General features: G+C 44.8%; 1 protein-coding gene across 1 annotated transcript in view; it reads left to right on the forward strand.

The window, feature by feature from the left end:
• The window catches only part of masp1 (MBL associated serine protease 1), an 83,806-nt gene that overhangs the window by 36,241 nt on the left and 25,867 nt on the right, over positions 1 to 21,698 (forward strand). Inside the window, exon 7 of the mRNA XM_085989617.1 lies at positions 9,195 to 9,313. Within this exon, the coding sequence (XP_085845743.1) occupies positions 9,195 to 9,313 (119 nt within the window). The remainder of the gene's footprint in view (positions 1 to 9,194; positions 9,314 to 21,698) is intronic.

Consider the following 21,698-nt stretch of genomic DNA (forward strand, 5'->3'; position numbering starts at 1 on the left):
TACTTTTCACAGCTTACCCCTTCAACCATCTCTTCAACCAACTTCTTGCATTTTACTCCTAGTTCTTGTTAAGCATTGTCCAATCCTTTTAAAGTTCTTGGGATGTTTGTTGTATGAAAGATGCTGCATATAATGCAAGTTGTTGTTGTTGTTGATGATGACGACCATGTTGATATTGTTGATGATTATGTTCTTGATGCCCGCTGTTGAAGTGGATACGGTCAGTAATGTTGAAGTTCATGTTAATGATGATGTTGATTTTGATGCATGTGATACTCTGTTAGTGATGATGATGCTGGTGTTATTGTTGAAGATGTTGATAATATTGGTGATGTCAAAGTTGATGATGTCAGTGATGTTGATGTTGGTGTTGGTAATTTAGGAAAACACTCTGGGAAATCCCTCCCTGACCCTGAAGGGAATCAAAGGAGCTCCAGGAGATCACAGTGACTGGGAGACACAACCTCAAATGCCAGTGCAGGAACTCATCCAGCTTCCTTTTGAATGTTTGCAGGGAATCTGCACTAACTGCATGAGCCAGAATCTTATTCCAATCGTCAACAACCCAGCAAAATGAAGTACCTTCTAACATCTAACCTTGTTCTATGCTTGTGTAATGTATACTCATGTTCTCTGATCCTCCTGGACCAGGACCGGGTACTGAATTTGGATGATCAGCCATGATCGCATTGAATGGCGGAGCAGGCTCAAGGGGCCGAATGGCCTACTCCTGCTCCTATCTTCTATGTTTCTATGTTTCCTGAACCTATCTCATTCATATAGCACTTTCCTCATGGACCAAATCTAATCCTTTCATTATTTTAAAGACCTCAATCAAATATCCTCAAAGTCTGTGTCTTTTTAGGGTGAAAAGCCCCAGCTCTATAAGCCTATCCTGGTACCAAGGACCGTTACAACCTCGGTATCAATCTACTGGCCCTCTTCTGCACCTTCTCCAGGACTTCTATATCACTCACTATGTAAGGGACCATAACTGGACACAGTATTCCAGATGAGGCCCAACAATAGCCTTGCACAGAGACAGAATTTGGTAGGAAAAATAGAAAAGCAGAGTATTTTTTAAATGGTGAGAGATTGGGAAATGTTGGTGTTCAGAGGGACCTGGGTGTCCTTGTACACGAATCACTGAAAGTTAACATGCAGGTACAGCAAGCAATTAAGAAAGCAAATGGTATGTAGGCCTTTATTACAAGAAGCTGAGTATAACAGTAAAGACGTCTTACTGCAATTATATAGGGCCCTGGCGAGACCACACCTGGAGTATTGTGTACAGCTTTGGTCTCCTTACCGAAGGAAGGATATACTTGCCATTGAGGGAGTGCAATGAAGGTTCACCAGACTGGTTCTTGGGATGGGGGGACTGTCCTATGAGGAGTGATTGAGGAGACTAGGCCTATATTCTCTAGAGTTTAGAAGAATGAGAGGTGATCTCATTGAAACATGCAAAATTCTTACAGGGCTTGATGGGATAGACGCAGGGAGGATGTTTCCCCCTGGCTGGGAAGTCTAGAGCCAGGGGCCACAGTCTCAGAATAAGGGGTCGGCCATTTAGGACTGAGATGAGGAGAAATTTCTTCACTTAGAGGGTGGTGAATCTTTGGAATTCTCTACCCCAGAGGGCTGTGGAGGCTCAGTCATTGAGTATATTCAAGACAGATATAGATAGATTTTTGGATGTTAAGGGAATCAAGGGATACGGGGATAGTGCAGGAAAGTGGAGATGAGGTAGAAGATCAGCCATGATCTTATTGAATGGCGGAGCAGGGTGGCCGACTCCTGCTCCTGTTTCTTATGTTCTTCTGTTAGAATTAGCCCTTTTTTTTTTAATTGACAATACATCCCAATACTCTATTTGCTTTTTCAGTAACCTCACGGCACTGGCCGTGGACTTTCAATGATTCATGAATTATAATACCCAGGCCCTTCTCCTGGTATTGCCCCAGCCCACGTACATAACACTACATTTATCTATATTAAAAAATATCTGTCAGATATGGGCCCATTCTCCTATCCTGTCCAGATCTGCTTGTAATCTATTTTTCACACCCAAGATCCTACATTCACATGTTTGTATCTTCCATGAACTGGCAGACCTGATTCCCTCATCGAGATCACAGATAAAGATGAAGAGCAATGGCCCAAACATCGATCCCTGTGGGACTCCATTACACAGGAGTTACAGCACAGAAACAGGCCATTCGGCCCAACACTCTACCGCTGTTTACGCTCCACACCAGCCTCCTCCCACTCTATTTATTTCAGCTCACTCAATCAACATATCCTTCTGTTCCTTTCTCCCACATGTACTTAAGTGTGGTCTAAATAAGATTCTATATAAGTTTAACATAAATGAATGAAAACTTTTGAATTTTATTCCTCTAGAAATCACTAAAAGCTGGTGGACAGTTACAAAAAAATAATTTATAAAGGTTAATGGAATGTTGGCCTTTATCTCGAGGGGGCTAGAATACAAAGGGGTGGAAGTCCAAAGATGTGCGGGTTAGGTTGATTGGCCATGATAAAAAATTGGCCCTTAGTGTTAGGGGGGATTAAATACGTGGGGTTACGGGGATAGGGCTTGTGTGGGATGGCTGTCGGTGTAGGGACCGGGTGCTAGGGTTTGGATGATCAGCCATGATCTCGTTGAATGGCGGAGCAGGCTCGAAGGGCCGAATGGCCTACTCCTGCTCCTATCTTCTATGTTTCTATGTTTAAGTTGTACTACAGTTTATATAAAGCTCTGGTCAGACCCCATCTGGAGTAACTGGGTTCAGTTCTAGGCTCCGCACCTCAGGAAGGATAGATTGGCCTTGGAGGGGGGGCAGCGCAGATTCACCAGAATGATACCGGGGCTTAAGAGGTTAAATTATGAGGACAGGTTGCACAGACTGGGCTTGTATTCCCTCGAGTTTAGAAGATTAAGGGGTGATCTGAGCGAGGTGTTTAAGATGATTAAAGGAGTTGATCGGGTGGATAGAGAGAAACTATTTCCTCTGGTGGGACAGTCCAGAACAAGGGGGCAGAACCTTAAAATTAGAGCCAGGCCGTTCAGGGGTGACGTCAGGAAGCACTTCTTCACACAAAGGGTAGTGGAAATCTGGAACTCTCCCCCAAAAGGCTGTTGAGGCTGGGGGTCATTTGAAGATTTCAAAACTGAAATAGATAGATTTTTGTCTCCTCCTTCAGATCACACTATGGGGCAGTGATGTTAGCATCACATCTAGGATCTCATGAATGTCATGCCCAATGGTCTATCTCCTTAACCAATGAAAGAAAAGGATATAGAGAGAATGACAGAGAAGGAAATCAGGTGAATTAGAGTCAAATTAGACACAAAGAGAAAGAAAGAGAGTGGATTAAGAGAGAAAAAAGATGACGGAAAGGGAAGGTAAAAAAAAATTAATGGAACAAGCAGTGGAAGAGGACATTGTAACCCAGTTGTGTTTGAGAATTGCTGTATTTGTCCTTGAGAAGTTAATGGGGGTTAATTTGGCCAAAGGGTGAAAGCAGGTGCTAAATGGGTGCTGTGCTGAAAAGACACACCTGTTTGAAAGTCTGGTTTTAGCACACAATTTTGGTCCTAATTGCTGATGATCATAATTTTAATTTGCCTGGAGACCTTAAACTAGAAACCTGCAGGTTTAGCATGCAAGCACTGATTAGATGCAATTTTGGTGGAGTAGTTAGTTGTATGTGGGCTTCAGTCACCCACTTCCACTGAAAGTGTGGAGTGCTCTGCTGGCAAACAGTGGCATGTCGCAGGATGGCTCCGGGACCGAGCGAGAGGGCTCACAGGTTCTCTGATGCGGCACTGGAGATCCTGGTGGAGGAGGTCCAAAGGAGGAGGGATGTCCTGTACCCACGGGGGGTGAAGGAGTCCCCCTCGCCCTCCTGTCCCGCACTCCTGCAGCAACTGGTGCTGCTCTACCTGGCCTCATCTCCTCCCATTCCTCGTCAAGACCAAGGGGGACCCCCAGCAAGATGTCGGCAACCAAGCACTCCCTTTCTCCTGGTGACTCCTATAAGGTGGAGTAGCTCAGCACTCACCATTTTAGGTGAATTCCTCAGAATTTCCAGGATAAATGTTGCTCGAGTGTTGGTGAAGTCTTGACAAAGTGTCCCAGAAAGTCTCCCGAAGTGTTTGAGGTCCTCTTCACGGCTCCAGCAGCAATGATCATGAAATGCTGAGTATCCCTTTAAGTAGCACTTGAAATCGACATCAATGCTGCCATCTTTACTCCCAATCAGCTGGTCGCTGTTAGGAGAGGGCGTTCGTTGAATTGCTAGCCCCCAAATGCAGTGCAGCCTCTGTAATGAGCACTAGCAAGCATTATAAGTGGCAATCAGCTGCTTAATGAGCCTCCGGGCTGCCGTCCCTAGTGCAGGCTTCAACTCCTTTACCAAGATGGCGTCTTGCACTAGACACAGGCTAAACCAGCATTGCAGCACAAGACCCCACCTTGGCCACCTCGAAGGCTCTTTAGCGCCTAAAGTATCCAGGGAAAAACACAGTGAGTGAATGGCAGGGTAGGTGTGCAAAATGCACAAACATTCTTGACCCATAAAGTATAAAACCAGTAGCCCCGACCATCACGATCAGGAACAGTGGAACTGCTTTCATAGGAAGAGAGGAATCACTAGACACAAAAAGACCGAGGTCCATCCAGTTCACCTTCTCCCAGCCTGGGAGCCGCACGATCCAACGATAATGGAGTTATTGACCAATCACAGCGATCAATCTCGATCAATGAGTCTACAACAGACCCAGATATGAGGCGAGGAAAACCCCCAGTGGTGGAAAGATTTGGGAACCAGAGGTCCAAAGTCACCTGTTCCTCACTACGCTCACCACATATGTCCCAAATTACTCCTATACTGGAGCACAAAATTATTTTCTGAAAGAAATCTATCTAATTTGCATTTCTGACTGTCAAAACAGCTTTGCATCCTGAAAATTATTGCCGTCCAACACTAACAGGAGCATGAATGGCAAAACTGGCACAAATATATTGCTAAGACATATAAACAGGTTTTAAAACTTATAAGAACAATTCACTACCTGTTGGAGTGAGACTCCACTGCTTTACCGTGTCAGCTGTGGCTCAGTGGGTAGCATTCTTGCCTCTGAGTCAGAATGTTGTGGGCTCAAGTCCCCACTCCAGAGACTTGAGCACAAAATCTAGGCTGACACACCAGTGCAGTGCTAAGGGAGTGCTGCACTGCTGGGGGTGCCATCTTTTGGATCAGATATTAAACCAAGGCCCCGTCTGCTCTCTCAGGTGGATGTAAAAAATCCCACAACACTATTTTGAAGAAGAGCAGGGGAGTTATCCCCAGTGTCCTGGCCAATATCAATCAGCATCACTGAAACAGATTATCTGGTCATTATCACATTGCTGTATGTGGGAGCTTGCTGTGCACCAATTGGCTACAGCGTTTCCTACATTACAACAGTGACTACACTTCAAAAGTACTTCATTGGCTGTAAAGCACTTTGGGACATCCTGAGGTGGTGAAAGGTGCTATAGAAATGCAAGTCATTTTTCTTTTCTGGGCCTCCAAGGTTGTGGTCATGTCAGGGCCATAACTAATGTAATTTACAGGGTCCTTACCACGTGAATTACCAGCCCTAAATGGCTATGGTGAGATTCATTTACATTAACAGTGTAAATTCAGCAATTTCGTGACACGCAATGAATTTCAGTGGGGAGGCTCATGGCAAGATTTGATTTTGTTGAGGCTAACGGTGCAAATCGTCCAGCAATTTGTGAAGAATCGGAACTCATGGCATATCTCCTCTTTGCGGCAAATTACTGGATTTTTTATGAACTAATAATGGTGAGCGCCATTAATTCACCATTATTTTTCCAGCAATTTCTGGACCATTATCTTAAACCTCATTATGTTGTGATCGCTATTGACTAGATGTTCCCCTATGCTTACTTCTCTAATATACTCTGGTTCATTTCTCATTACTAGATCCAGCAGTGATTCCTCTCTTGTTGTGTTTCTTATGTACTGGGTAAGAAAGGAGTCCTGTACACGTTGCAAACACTCCATTAGTAATTGGTCCCCATGCAGAATCACCACTATTAATGACTACCTGAAATAACAACAGAAAGTGCTGGAAACACTCAGCAGGTCAGGCAGCATCGAAGAGAAGAGACACAGGGTCAACGTTTCGGGTTGAACCCTTTGTCAGAACTGGAAAAGGTTAGGGAGGAGAGATGTTTAAGCAGAGCCCTGTTTCTTAACTAACCCAAAATCTGTCTACCAATCCCACAGACTCAATTTTATTTAGTGGCCTTTTGTGCATTGTTGATGATAATGTTGATGCTAATATTGATATTTATGTGGGAGATGATGATGATCTACATATTGATGTTGATTCTGATTAAATTGATAATGTTAATGATGTTGATATTGAAGTTGGTGATGTCAATGATGATGAAGATGATGATAATGATGATTTGATGATGAAGATGATGTTTGTATTGATAGTTTGGTGAGATATTACTGTTATGATACTAATACCTCTGGTGACTTTGATTAAATTCCCTTTTTCATTTCGGTAAATTTGGTCACAGATGTTTCTATTTTACCTTTTGCAATTTCAAAAAGTAAAATTCTAAGAATATCCAAAGCAAGAAAAAAATATTTAGACCCTTTCTACCCCACTCTATCAAGATCCCGTGTCTGATTATCGTGTTATTGAGCCCATCAGTCCCTCTCATCCCACAGTCCGTGTCTGATTATCGTGTGCTGGATTCCCTCCCTGCTGTCCATTGGTCCCCTACTTTAGGAAACACTAATCACCTTTTCCTACCTCTTGCAAAAAAAAATCAATCATGACTGCATTCTCTTCAAAATCATGGCAACATTAAGGGTTATGGGGCAAAGGCGGGTATATGGAGTTAGGTCGCAGATCAGCCATGACCTGATTGAATGGCGGAGCAGGCTCGAGTGGCTGAACGGCCTCCTCCTGTTCCTGTGTACAAGTAAAATGACAAGTTAGTTCTTTTAATATGTGAAGAATGCAGCTGATTTGAAAAATTCAAGATTTCACTTTTAAAAGGGAAGTAGAAAGATATTTGAATAAGAAAAATGTGAAAAGGGATGGGGAAAGTGGGAGAGAGATGGACCTAATCAATAGGTTTTCCAGAGATCTGACACTGAAATGGCCTCCTGTGCTATAAATTCTATGAATCATCACCATTTTCTTTTAAAAAGCTTTTAGCTGGTGTTGCACAGATATATATGAATGGTGCCTGGGTGGTAGAATGGGTTAAAGATTGACACCTCTGTGCTGGGATAGGGGTCAAAGGTAGATGCCTCTCTGTTGGCTATAAGGTCCAATTATGAAATGCATTTGCAGCAGTTATGATCCTGTTTTTAGTTGGTGTCAGTCCAGTATACAGCACTAGCCGCCGCTTGCATAATGCATTTACATTATAACAGCTGCAAAACCACTAGGCACCAGCACTACATTTACAATGTGAATGCAGCCTGAATCTAGACTTGGTGCCTAAACTGACTCAACAGCGAAGGGAGAGGAGATTTCCTGGAGGATGCCGACTCGCACTGCTCCAATTCAGGCAGTTCAGACCTTGGCATTTCCATTCCAAAGTCTGGCATCAGTCACACTGAAAGTAAATTAGTAATACACCATCAGAGAACACCCTGGGGAAGGGCTGCGCCCTGGAGGAGATGAGGAAGATTCTCTCACTGGGGGATGAGATGGGAAAGATTCTCTCACTGGGGCAGGAGAGGGGAAAGATTCTCACACTGGGGGATGAGATGGGGAAGATTCTCACACTGGGGATGAGATGGGGAAGATTCTCACACTGGGGATGAGACGGGAAAGATTCTCGCACTGGGGCAGGAGATGGGAAAGATTCTCACACTGGGGGATGAGATGGGAAAGATTCTCACGCTGGGGCAGGAGATGGGAAAGATTCTCACACTGGGGGATGAGACGGGAAAGATTCTCTCACTGGGGGATGAGACGGGAAAGATTCTCACACTGGGGATGAGACGGGAAAGATTCTCACACTGGGGATGAGACGGGAAAGATTCTCACACTGGGGATGAGACGGGAAAGATTCTCACACTAGGGCTGGAGAGGGGAAAGATTCTCACACTGGGGGATGAGATGGGAAAGATTCTCACACTGGGGATGAGACGGGAAAGATTCTCTCACTGGGGGATGAGACGGGAAAGATTCTCACACTGGGGATGAGACGGGAAAGATTCTCACACTGGGGATGAGACGGGAAAGATTCTCACACTGGGGATGAGACGGGAAAGATTCTCACACTAGGGCTGGAGAGGGGAAAGATTCTCTCACTGGGGGATGAGATGGGAAAGATTCTCACACTGGGGATGAGACGGGAAAGATTCTCTCACTGGGGGGATGAGATGGGAAAGATTCTCACACTGGGGCAGGAGAGGGGAAAGATTCTCACACTGGGGATGAGACGGGAAAGATTCTCTCACTGGGGGAGGAGATGGGAAAGATTCTCACACTGGGGGATGAGCTGGGAAAGATTCTCACACTGGGGGATGAGCTGGGAAAGATTCTCACACTGGGGGATGAGCTGGGAAAGATTCTCACACTGGGGGATGAGACGGGAAAGATTCTCACACTGGGGCAGGAGAGGGGAAAGATTCTCACACTGGGGCAGGAGAGGGGAAAGATTCACTGGGGCTGGAGAGGGGAAAGATTCTCACTAGGGATGAGACGGGAAAGATTCTCACACTGGGGCAGGAGAGGGGAAAGATTCTCACACTGGGGATGAGACGGGAAAGATTCTCTCACTGGGGCTGGAGAGGGGAAAGATTCACTGGGGCAGGAGAGGGGAAAGATTCTCACACTGGGGATGAGACGGGAAAGATTCTCTCACTGGGGATGAGACGGGAAAGATTCTCTCACTGGGGCTGGAGATGGGAAAGATTCTCACACTGGGGCAGGAGAGGGGAAAGATTCTCACACTAGGGATGAGACGGGAAAGATTCTCTCACTAGGGATGAGATGGGAAAGATTCTCTCACTGGGGGATGAGATGGGAAAGATTCTCACACTGGGGCTGGAGATGGGAAAGATTCTCACACTGGGGCTGGAGATGGGAAAGATTCTTATAGGTTATATGTTAACGTATCTTTGTGTTTGTGTAGGCAATCCTTGTCCTGTTGTACAGCCTCCCTCCAATGGCAGAGTTGAACCAGTCCTGGAGCATTATTCATTCAAAGATCAAGTCCAGATCAGATGCAACACTGGATTTAAATTTGTGAAGGTATTTTATATCAAAACTCTGTTCTGAAATCATTTTAGCATTTCTTCCATATGTCAGTCAGCAGTTTTATTGTTTGATTCTCACAAGGTTTACATCTCAAAACGCATAATTTAAAAAAACTGAATATTAATGAAATGTGTTTGCTGACACTGAGCTTGGTCTGGCATTCCGACATCGGGAACAAGAGGGGCTGGAAATCATCGGTCATCCTGTCCCCACTCAGCTTCTACAAAAGCAAAGTACTGCGGATGCTGGAAATACTCAGCAGGTCAGGCAGCGTCTGTGGAGTGAGAAACAGAGTTAACGTTTCAGGTCGATGACCCTTTGTCAGAACTGGAAAAAGTTAGAGATGTAACAGATTTTAAGCAAGTGCAGGGAAGGGGGGAGGGGAGGAAAGAACAAAAGGGAAGGTCTGTGATAGGGACGAGGGCAGGAGAGATTAAATGACAAAAGGGATGATGGTGGGAGGCAAAAGGAGACAAGTAAAGAAACAAAAGATGCTCTTAAATTGTTGAACTCAATGTTGAGTCTGGAAAGCTGTAAAATGCTTAATAGAAAGATGGGGTGCTTTTCCTCGAGCTTATGTTGAGCTTCATTGGAACAGTGTAGTGTAGTGTATGTGCCTTTAAGAGCCCCCTGTGTACTGTAATGCCGGTAATGGCCACTCGGGCTATATAAGCCTGTATATTGTCTTGTATCTGTTAGTTCACCTCCAGACTTTGTTCAGTAAACACCTGTGAAACCAACTCCTGCCTTCCGTGTCTCTATTAACACACGGATACAGCAGTGGCGACGAATTGGAAACGGACTTACCTGCAATTCGGCAGCACCTCAAGGAGATCGATTCCTCAGACGAATGTCGAAGAAAAGCAAGAAAGAAAAAAAAAAACTGTGGTTTCACCAGCTAGCTGAGCTGGTGGCAGGTACTGCAATAATCCTTCCTGGGCGGCGGGCTGGGGCTCCATCGGCTGGCTCTGCAGCGGGGCCGAGCAGCGAAGGCGGAGGCAAACAGAGACAGAGGGGGGGAGCACTCGGGAGACGGCCGGCGCTGCAAAGCAGGTCGGCGTTCGGACCAAGCAGAGGGAGGGAAAAGTCCCAGAGAGTCCGGCGGGAACGAGTCTCCACCTGTAAATAAAAACCGCGGAGAACAGCGCTGTCAGCAGCAGCAGCAGCGGCGGGAAAGCGCGGGAAGCACCATTTTTTTCCTGCAGGGAAGAAAGGAAAGCGCGGGAGGCGCCATTTTTTTTTAGGATGCCTAAGGCTGGCAATATTAATGCTTTTGATAACGATATAGAGGATTGGACCACATATGTGGAAAGAGTGGAGGTATATTGCACAGCAAATGGAATAGAAAATGATAATAAGGCATCAGTACTTCTAAATCTAATGGGCGCAAGGACATACGGGCTGTTACGAAACTTAATCACTCCAGCCAAACCAAAGGACAAGAATTTTAAGGAGATTGTTGATACCCTACAGGAGCACTTAAACCCAACACCGCTGCTGATAGTGGAACGATTCAAATTCTTCAAGAGGAATCAGCACAAGAATGAAAGTAACGCTGATTACCTCACCGAATTAAGGAAGCTATCAAAGCACTGCCAATTCGGGGCAGGACTGGCAGATTCTCTTCGAGACAAATTCGTCTGCGGTCTCCTAAGTGAAGGAACACAGAAAAGGCTACTTTCTGAGAAAGATTTGACACTGGACAAAGCTTTCAGTATGGCTGTATCATACGAAGCAGCCGCAAGAGGAGCTGCAGAGATACAGCAAAAGACACAGGACTTCGGCACCCATGAAATGACACAGGGTTTCGAGAGATGTTATCGCTGCGGCAGAGCCACCCATGACCAGAGGGACTGCTGGTTCAAGGACAAAGCATGCAGGCAATGCGGCAAGATTGGACACATTGTACGTGTATGCCGATCTGGACACAAAAAATCCACGGACAGGAAAAAAATCAATAAGGAAAAGTACAGAAAGGTACAAATGATGACGGACAGTAGCTCCGAAGACCAGAAGAGCGATAGCGACTCCGGAAACAAGAGACTAAGCTGTCTCAAATTACATAATGTAATTGCCAAAGAAGATTACCAGACCATTTGGGTTACCCTCACGATAGCGGGGTCCCCAGTTAAAATGGAGCTAGATACAGGATCGGCTCTGACCGTCATAAGTCGACGGGATTACGAGCGGCTATTTCCGCATATACCTTTGAAAGACACATCCATTATCTTGAAAACATATACGGGGCAGAAAGTATACCCCAAAGGGAAAATAAGGGTGCCTGTTGTATACAACGGCAAGGAAATACAGAAGTTTTATTTATACGTTCTGCAAGATGGTGGTCCACCACTGTTGGGACATGAATGGATCAGGAAGATACGTTTAGACTGGCACTCCATTCAGGCACTGACGGTGACCAGTAAGAAAAAAAATGATGATGACGTCATACCTGAACGATTAAAAGACATCTTGGCCAACGCCAAGGAAGTGTTTCAACAGAAACTAGGAACCTTGAAAGGCATCACCGCCTCAATAAAAGTGGAAGATGCGGCAATTCCCAAGTTTTTTAAGGCAAGGCCGGTGCCATACGCAATTCGTCCAGCAGTCGAGGCAGAGCTGGAGAATTTGGAAAAGGCAGGCGTATTATCCAAGATAGATTGGAGCAAGTGGGCAACACCCATCGTCCCGGTCATGAAGAAAGCGTTGAATAATGATAAATCTGAAGAACAGAGAAAAATTCGCATCTGTGGGGACTTCAAGGTGACTGTAAACCCGGCCCTTCACATGGTACAGTATCCTCTTCCGAGGATAGAAGATATTTTTGCCTCACTATCCGGAGGGAAACGTTTCACCAAAATTAACTTGGCACAGGCATATCTACAGATGGAGGTTGAAGAGGCCTCTAAAAAGTATCTCACGATAAATACACACAAAGGCCTGTACCAGTACAATCAACTGGTTTTCGGAGTAGCATCAGCTCCAGCTATCTGACAAAGAGCTATGGAGCAAGTCCTCCAAGGGATTCCGGGGACTCAATGCTACCTAGACGACATCCTTGTAACAGGAGAAAACGACAACGAGCACCTTGCCAATTTAGAGCAGGTGCTCACTAGGCTGAGAGAACGGGGCCTATGAGCAAATCGCCCCAAGTGTGAATTTTTCCAGAAAAAAATGTTAATTACGTGGCCACAATATGATGAGGAAGGGTTGCATAAGTCACCTGAAAAAATTGAAGCGGTCATAAAAGCCCCAGCACCTGAAAATGTCTCACAATTAAGGTCGTTCCTGGGATTGATAAATTGCTATCATAAATTTTTACCAAACTTGTCAACTCTTCTGCACCCTCTTAACGAACTGCTACAAACGGGAGTAATTTGGAAATGGAGCGAAGACTGTAAACGTGCCTTCCATAAATGCAAAGGCTTGATCACGTCCAAGGAAGTTTTGGCTCATTACAACCCATCACTGCCAATCAGACTGGCGTGTGATGCATCCCCTTACGGCGTAGGAGCGGTATTATCGCATAGATTCCCTGATGGCTCGGAGCGGCCGATAGCTTTTGCGTCACGCTCATTGAACTCAGCTGAGCGTAACTATGCCCAGATCGACAGGGAAGCACTCAGCCTGGTATGGGGAGTGAAGAAATTCAACCATTACCTACATGGACAAAAATTGACCTTGTTGACTGATCATCAACCCCTCTTCTCCATATTCAACCCTAAAAAGGGTGTTCCCATTATGACAGCGCAAAGGCTACAGAGGTGGTCCCTTTTCCTAGGGGCACACCAATATGACATAGAATAGAAAGGATCAAAACAGCATGGGAATGCTGACGGTTTATCGCGCCTACCATTGCCAACGGTAGAAGAGGCACCTACAGTAGACCCAGTGGAGCTGTTCCACTCAACCATAGTGGAATGTCTACCAGTAACAAATTCTGCCATTGAAAAGGAAACGAGAAATGACCCGACTCTCTCACGAGTCTACGATTTAACAGTGAAGGGATGGCCAGCACATGGCGAACCACTGTTGCCAGCATTCTCGCAAAGAAGAGAACAGCTGTCAGTGTGCCGAGGAACTTTGATATGTGGATCCAGAGTGGTGATTCCACCCAAACTCCAGGATAAAGTGCTAAAGGAGCTTCACGAGGGGCATCTGGGTGGAGTGAAAATGAAGAACCTAGCCAGAGCGTTTGTGTGGTGGCCAGGTATAGATGGAGACATCGAAGAAATGACCAAGAGCTGCCTAGGATGCCAGAAGGTCCAAAGCGCCCCACCACAAGCCCCTCTACATCCATGGGAGTGGCCCTCATCTCCATGGCAAAGGGTACACATCGACTTTGCTGGTCCATTTATGGACTCAATGTTCTTAATCGCGGTTGATGCACACTCCAAGTGGCCGGAGGTAATAAAGATGTCCTCCACCACCACGGAAAAAACCATCACAGTATTAAGGACCATATTTGCCAGGAATGGGCTGCCTGAACAGATCTGTTCTGATAATGGACCGCAATTTGTGTCCGAAGAATTCAGGAAGTTCTTAAAAAACAATGGGGTTAAGCACTACACGTCCGCCCCATACCATCCCGCCACCAATGGATTGGCTGAAAGGTTTGTCCAGACCTTCAAGAAGGCCATAAAGGCCATGGGTAATGAAGACATAAAACTTCAGCATAAGGTAGATAACTTCTTGTTTGCATACAGGAATGCAACACATATGGTTACAAACCAAACTCCCGCCATGATGTTCTTCAATAGAAGCCTAAGATGCCGGCTGGATTTGATCAAGCCAAACATCAGAAGGGACGTGGAGAACCGGCAATTTCAAGGCATGAATGAAAGGCCAACTAGAACCTTCCAGATAGGTCAACAAGTTTTGGCCCGTGACTACCGTACCGAGAAATGGCAGCCTGGAACTATTTGCACACGACTAGGACCGCTGCTGTATACCATGGACATTGGAGAAAGCATAATAAGGCGCCATGCTGACCAGATCATAGAGTCATCCGAAAAGGGACAACCTACACCACAACTCTATACGCCTAATGATGAAGCAGAGATACCCATAGTATCTACCTCCGATCCGGTGATACTGGAACCAGATGAACCCGACACTGGCATTCAAGCCAAATCAGCCTTGCCAAAAGAACCTACTACACCACCAGAAACTACTACACCACCGAGGCGTTATCTGGACCGAGTCAGGAAGCCTCCAGAGAGACTGACTTATAATTGATTAACTGCAGCAAATGTGTAGATTATTGTTCTTGTAACATGTTAATTAATGATTACTTAAAATATTATGTACTGGTTATCTAAAAGGGGAGGAATTGTGGTGTATGTGCCTTTAAGAGCCCCCTGTGTACTGTAATGGCGGCAATGGCCACTCGGGCTATATAAGCCTGTATATTGTCTTGTATCTGTTAGTTCACCTCCAGACTTTGTTCAGTAAACACCTGTGAAACCAACTCCTGCCTTCCGTGTCTCTATTAACACACGGATACAACATGTAGGAGACCGAGGACGGAGAGGTAAGAGTGGGAGTGGAGCAGTACATACCAGTACAAAACACCTAGAATTTCCTATTGATTCCAAACCATGATTGGTGCTGTTCCTGCCCTGGGAGTGTTTGATATGACAGTGTAGAGGGGGCTTCACTCTGTATCTAACCCCGTGCTGTACCTGCCCTGGGAGTGTTTGATGGGACAGTGTAGAGGGAGCTTTACTCTGTATCTAACCCGTGCTGTACCTGCCCTGGGAGTGTTTGATGGGACAGTGTAGAGGGAGCTTTACTCTGTATCTAACTCGTGCTGTACCTGCCCTGGAAGTGTTGATTGTATATGTTTTTAGTGTGTTGGATGTATGTTAGCGTGTGGGTATATTTTGTTGGTGTGTTCGAGGACCAGGCAGGTAGTGCAGGAATCCCGAGTGCATCTCACTCTCCAACCAGTATTCGGTTCTGAGTACTGGTGACGGTCATGGTCCCTCTGGGGAGTACAGCCAGAGCCAAGTCTGCAGCACCACGGGTACATAGGATTCCATCGAATATACGGCACATAAACAGGCCATTCAGCCCAACCAGTCCATGCTGGCGTTTATGCTCCACTCGAGCCTCCTCCCGTCTTTCCTCATCTAAATCTATCAGCGTAACCCTCTATTCCCTTTCCCCTCAAATGCTTGTCCAGCCTCCACTTAAATGCATCTATACTATTCACTTCAACCACTCCCTGTGGTAGCGAGTTCCACATTCTCACCACTCTTTGGGTAAAAACGTTTCTTGTGAATTCCCTATTGGATTTCTTGGTGACTATCTTATATTGATGGCATCTAGTTATGCTCTTCCCCACAAGTGGAAACATTTTCTCTGTATCCACTCTATCAAAACCTTTCATAATTTTAAAGACCTCTATTAGGTCACCACTCAGCCTTTTTTCAAGAGAAAAGAGACCCAGCCTGTTCATCCTTTCCTGATAGGTGTACGCTCGCATTTCTGGTGTCATCCTTGTAAATCTTCTCTGCTCCCTCTCCAGTGCCTCTGTATCCTTTTTATAATATGGCGACCAGAATTGTACGCAGTACTCTAATAAGTGTGGTCTAACCAAGGTTCGATACAGGTTTAGCATAACTTCCCTCCTTTTCAATTCTATCCCTCTAGAAATAAACCCTAGTGCTTGGTTTGCTTTTTTTCTATGGCCTTGCTAACCTGTGTCGCAACTTTTATTGATTTCTGTATTTGTACTCCTAGATCCCTTTGTTCCTCTACTCCACCTAGACTCGCACCCTCCAAGTAATAAGTGACCTCCCTATTCTTCCTACCAAAATGTAATCCCTCACATTTATCTGTGTTGAACTTCATTTGCCAATTATATGCCCATTCTGCAAGTTTATTAATGTCCTCCTGTAACTTGTTGCAGTCCTCCTCAGTATTGACTATCCCCCCCAATTAGGTGTCATTCGCAAATTTAGAAATTGTGTTTTTGTTTCCCAAGTCTAAATCGTTAATGTAAATTGTGAACAGCAGTGGTCCCAGCACTGATCCTTGTGGAACACCACTACCCACCTTCTGCCACTGTGAATACCTACCCTTTACTCCTACTCTTTGGATTGCTGGCTGGCTTCAGGACAGAATGCATTCTGCTACTTGTCCGCTGACTCCGCATTCTCTGACCTTTTAAAAATCCAGATAAATCACATCTACTGCATTACCATTGTCCACACTCTCTCTGTTACCTCTTCAAAAAATTCAATGAGGTTGGTCAAGTAAGACTTTCCCTTTTGAAATCTGTGTTGACGATTCATTATTATATTTTTGGGTTCTAGATGTTCTTCTATTTTCTCCTTTAGTAGGGATTCCATTATTTTTCCTACCACCGATGTTAAGCTGACTGGTCTATAATTCTCTGGACATGTTCTATCCCCCTTCTTAAATATCGGTATTACGTTGGCTATCCGCCAGTCCTCTGGCACTACACCTTTTTCTAACAAATTATTAAATATGGGTAGTAATGCCTCTGCTATCTTTTCCCTAGATTCTTTTAAAATGCATGGATGCAATTCATCTGGACCAGGGGTTTTATCCACTTTGAGTTTGATTAATTTATTTAATATCCCCTTTTTTATTTCATATGCACTTATCTCATTGCTAATCTCATCATCCAATGTCATGTCCACCTGTTCTATCTCCCTGGTAAATACTGAAGCAAAATAATTATTTAATATTTCTGCCATTCTCTATTGTTACCTGTGGTATTATTCCGTCTATCCCTTAATAGCCCTATTCCCATCCCAACCTTCCGTTTTTTATTGATGTGCCTATAAAATATTTTACTACTATGTTTTATGTTCCTTGATAATTTAATTTCATAGTTCCTCCTTGCCTCCCTAATTGTTTCTTTGACTTCTCTCTTAATCTTTTTGTATTCTCTCTTATCGTGCACTCCCCTGCTGTCTTTGTACTTAATGTATGCCCCTATCCTTGCCCTCAGTTGTTCCCTTATGGCTTTATTCATACATAGAGTCTCATTGTTTAGTTTGTTCTTTCCTTTTAGCAGAATATATTTTTCCTGCACTCTGTTGAACACCGTTTTAAATGTTTCCCATTGCTGTTCTACATTGTTTTTTGCCAATATTGTTGCCCATTTTTTCCCCCCAAGTTCTATTCTCAGTCCCTCAAAATCAGCTTTTCTCCAATCTATTAACCTGGTTTTTGTCATACTTATGTCCTTCTCAATTATTATCTTAAAGCATATTATACTATGGCCACTATTGCCTATATGTTCCCCTACCTTTACTTCTCTTATCTGCTCTGGTTCATTCCCCATTACTAGGTCCACTATTGAATCCTCCCTTGCTGGGCTTTTTACATATTGGGTTAGAAAGGAGTCCTGTAGATATTGTAGGAACTCCATTCCCTTATCCCCTTTACCTACCTCTTCTGTCCAATTAATATCGGGGTAGTTGAAATCCTCTCTGATTATTTTATCATTTTTACTCATTTCCCTAATTTGTTTGCATATTTCTTCCTCCACCTCCCTTCCACTATTAGGTAGTCTGTAGACTGTGCCTATTAGTGTGATTTATCCTTTTTTATCTTTTATCTCTATCCATATGATTCTATTTTTGTCTTGCTGATAGCTGCGTCACTTTTTTCTACTACCATTATGTTATCCCTAATAAGTACAGCTACTCCACCTCCCCTTTTCCCCTCTCTATCTTTTCTAAATATGTTATACCTTTGGGTAGCTCAGCTGTACAGGAGGGGAGGAAGAAGAGTGGGAAAGCAATAGTGATAGGGGATTCAATAGTTAAGGGAGCTGAGAGGTGTTTCTGCGGCCGCAGATGTGACTCCAGGATGGTATGTTGCCTCCCTGGTGCCAGGTTCAAGGATATCACCAAACGGCTGCAGAACATTCTGAGGCAGGAGGGTGAACAGCCAGAGGTCGTGGTCCATATTGGTACTAACAACATAGGTAGAAAGAGGGATGAGGTCCTGCAGGCAGATTTCAGGGAGCTAGGAAAGAGATTAAAAAGCAGGACCTCAAAGGTAGTAATCTCCGGATTACTCCCGGTGCCACGCGCTAATGAGTATAGAAATAGGAGGATAGAGCAGATGATTGTGTGGCTGGAGAGATGATGCTGGATGGAGGGCTTTAGATTCCTGGGGCATTGGGACTGGTTCTGGGGAAGGTGGGACCTGTACAGGCCGGACGGGTTGCACCTCAACAGGGCCGGAACCAATATCCTTGCGGGGAGTGCTGTTGGGGAGGATGTAAACTAAGTTGGCAGGAGGATGGGCACCACGATGTAACATTAGAAAGGGGAAATAATGTGCTCAAAGGATTGGGCGAGGCAGAGAGCACTAAAGTAAGAAATTGTAAGGTATTAGGTGAGGTCAAACTAGGAGAGAATAAAGGATGGTCTAAGATGGGTTTACAGTGTATTTATGTGAATGCACGAAGCATAGTAAACTAGGTAAGTGAGCTGCAGGCACAAATAGCCACATGGGAATATGATGTTGTGGCAATAACTGAGACCTGGCTCAAAAAAAAGGCAGGATTGAGTATTAAATATTCCTGGTTGTAAAGTGTTCAGGAAAGATTGGGAAAGAAAGATAGGAGGTGGCGTGGCAGCATTGGACAAGGGGAATGTTACAGTGCTGGAGAGAGAGGATGTCCTGGAGGGGTCAAGGACAGAATCTATATGGCTAGAGTTGAGAAATAATAGAGGCGCCATTACACTACTAGGCGTAGTCTATAGACCAGATAGTGGGAAAGATATGGAGGAGCAAATTTACAGAGAAATTACAGAGGTGCAAGAACTATAGTGTAGTAATAATGGGGGACTTCAACTATCCTAATATAGACTGGGATTGTAATAGTGTAAAGGGCAGAGAGGGGGATGAATTTCTGAAGTGTGTTCAAGAGAACTTTTTTGATCAGTACGTTTCCGGCCCAACGAGGGAGGAGGCATTGCTGAATCTGGTTCTGGGGACAAGTGGAAGTAGGTGAACATTTAGGGAACAGTGATCATAGTATCATAAGGTTTAGATTAGCTATGGAAAAGGACAGGGAGCAATCTAGAGTAAAAATGTTTAACTGGGGGAAGGCCAATTTCAGTGGGATGAGAACAGATCTGGTAAACTGGAATCAAAGATTGTCAAGCAAAACTAATGGAACAATGGGCTGCCTTTAAAGAGGAAATAGTTCAGGTACAGTCGAGGTACATTCCCACTAGGGGGAAAGGCAGGGCAACTAAAGTCAGGGCTCCCTGGATGATGAAAGAGATAGAGAATATGATGAAGCAGAGAAAGAACACGTATGACAGAGGTCAGGTTGCAAATACATCTGAGAATCAGGCTAAAGACAGAAAGTTCAGAGGGGAAGTGAGAAAGGAAATAAGAGGGGCAAAGAGAGGGTATGAGAATAGACTGGCAGCCAACATAAAAGGTAATCCAAAAGTCTTCTGGAGGCATATAAATAGTAAACAGGTAGTAAGAGGAGGGGTAGGGCCGATTAGGGACCAAAAAGGAGACCTGTGCATGGAGGCAGAGGGTATGGCTGAGGTACTAAACGAGTACTTTGCATCTGTCTTCAGCAAGGAAGAAGATGCTACCATAGACATAGAAACATAGAAGATAGGAGCAGGAGTAGGCCATTCGGCCCCTCGAACCTGCTCTGCCATTCAATGCGATCATGGCTGATCATCCAAATTCAGTACCCGGTCCCTGCTTTCTCCCCATACCCCTTGATCCCTTTAGCCTTAAGAAATATATCCAACTCCTTCTTGAATATATTTAATGTATTGGCCTCTACTGCCTTCTGTGGTAGAGAATTCCACAGGTTCACCACTCTCTGGGTGAAGAAATTCCTCCTCATTTCAGTCCTAAATGGCCTACCCCTTATCCTTAGACTGTGACCCCTGGTTCTGGACTCCCCGACCATCGGGAACATCCTTCCTGCATCTAGTCTGTCCAGTCCTGTCAGAATTTTATAAGTTTCAATGGGATCCCCTCTCATTCTTCTAAACTCCAGCGAGTACAAGCCCAATCGACCCAATCTCTCCTCATACGTCATTCCTGCCATCCCAGGTATCAGCCTGGTGAATCTTCGCTGAACTCCTTCCATGGCAAGAACATCCTTCCTCAGATAAGGCGACCAAAACTGCACACACTACTCAAGATGTGGTCTCACCAAGGCCCTGTATAACTGCAGCAAGACATCTTTGTTCCTGTACTCAAACCCTCTCACTACGAAGGCCAACATGCCATTTGCCTTCTTAACCGCCTGCTGCACCTGCATGCTTACCTTCAGCGACTGGTGCACAAGGACACCCAGGTCTCATTGCACTTCCCCTTCTCCCAATCTATTGCCGTTCAGATAATAATCTGCCTTCCTGTTTTTGCCACCAATGTGGATAACCTCACATTTATCCACGTTATATTGCATCTGCCATGCTTTTGCCCAATCACCCAACCTGTCCAAATCATCCTGGAGTTTCTCGGCATCCTCCTCACAGCACACACGCCCACCCAGCTTTGTGTCGTCGGCAAATTTGGAGATATTACATCTAGTTCCCTTGTCTAGATCATTAATATATATTGTGAATAGCTGGGGTCCTAGGACTGATCCCTGCGGTACCCCACTAGTCACTGCCTGCCACTCGGAAAAAGACCCGTTTATTCCAACTCTTTGCTTTCTGTCTGCCAACCAGTTCTCTATCCAAGTCAATACCTTGCCCCCAATCCCATGTGCCTTAACTTTACACGCTAATCTCTTATGCGGGACCTTAGCAAAAGCCTTCTGAAAGTCCAAATACACCACATCCACTGGTTCTCCCTTATTTATTTTACCAGTTACATCCTCAAAAAATTCCAGTAGATTAATCAAGCACGATTTACCTTTTGTAAATCCATGTTGACTTTGTCCGATCCTGTCACTGTTTTCCAAGTGCTCTGCTATTACATCTTTTATAATGGACTCTAGCATTTTCCCCACTACCGATGTCAGGCTTACCGGTCTGTAATTCCCCGTTTTCTCTCTCCAACCTTTTTTGAATAGTGGGGTAACATTAGCTACCCGCCAATCCATGGGTATTGTTCCAGATTCCATCGAATGCTGGAAGATGATTAGCAAAGCATCAGCTATTTCTAGGGCCACTTCCTTAAGTACATAGTGAAGGAGGAGGTAGTGGAGATAGTTGATAGGATAAAACTTGACAAAGAGGAGGTATTAGAAAGACTGGCTGTACTTAAAGTAGATAAATCACCAGGAGCGGATGGGATGCATCTTAGGACGCTGAGAGAATTGAGGGAGGCAATCGCAGAGGTACTGGCCATAATATTCCAATCCTCCTTAGATACGGGGTTGGTGCCAGAGGACTGG

The sequence above is a fragment of the Somniosus microcephalus genome, chromosome 6 (assembly GCF_052327205.1).
Source record: "Somniosus microcephalus isolate GS21.2 chromosome 6, FLI_Smic_1.0, whole genome shotgun sequence".
Taxonomy (NCBI): Eukaryota; Metazoa; Chordata; class Chondrichthyes; order Squaliformes; family Somniosidae; genus Somniosus; species Somniosus microcephalus.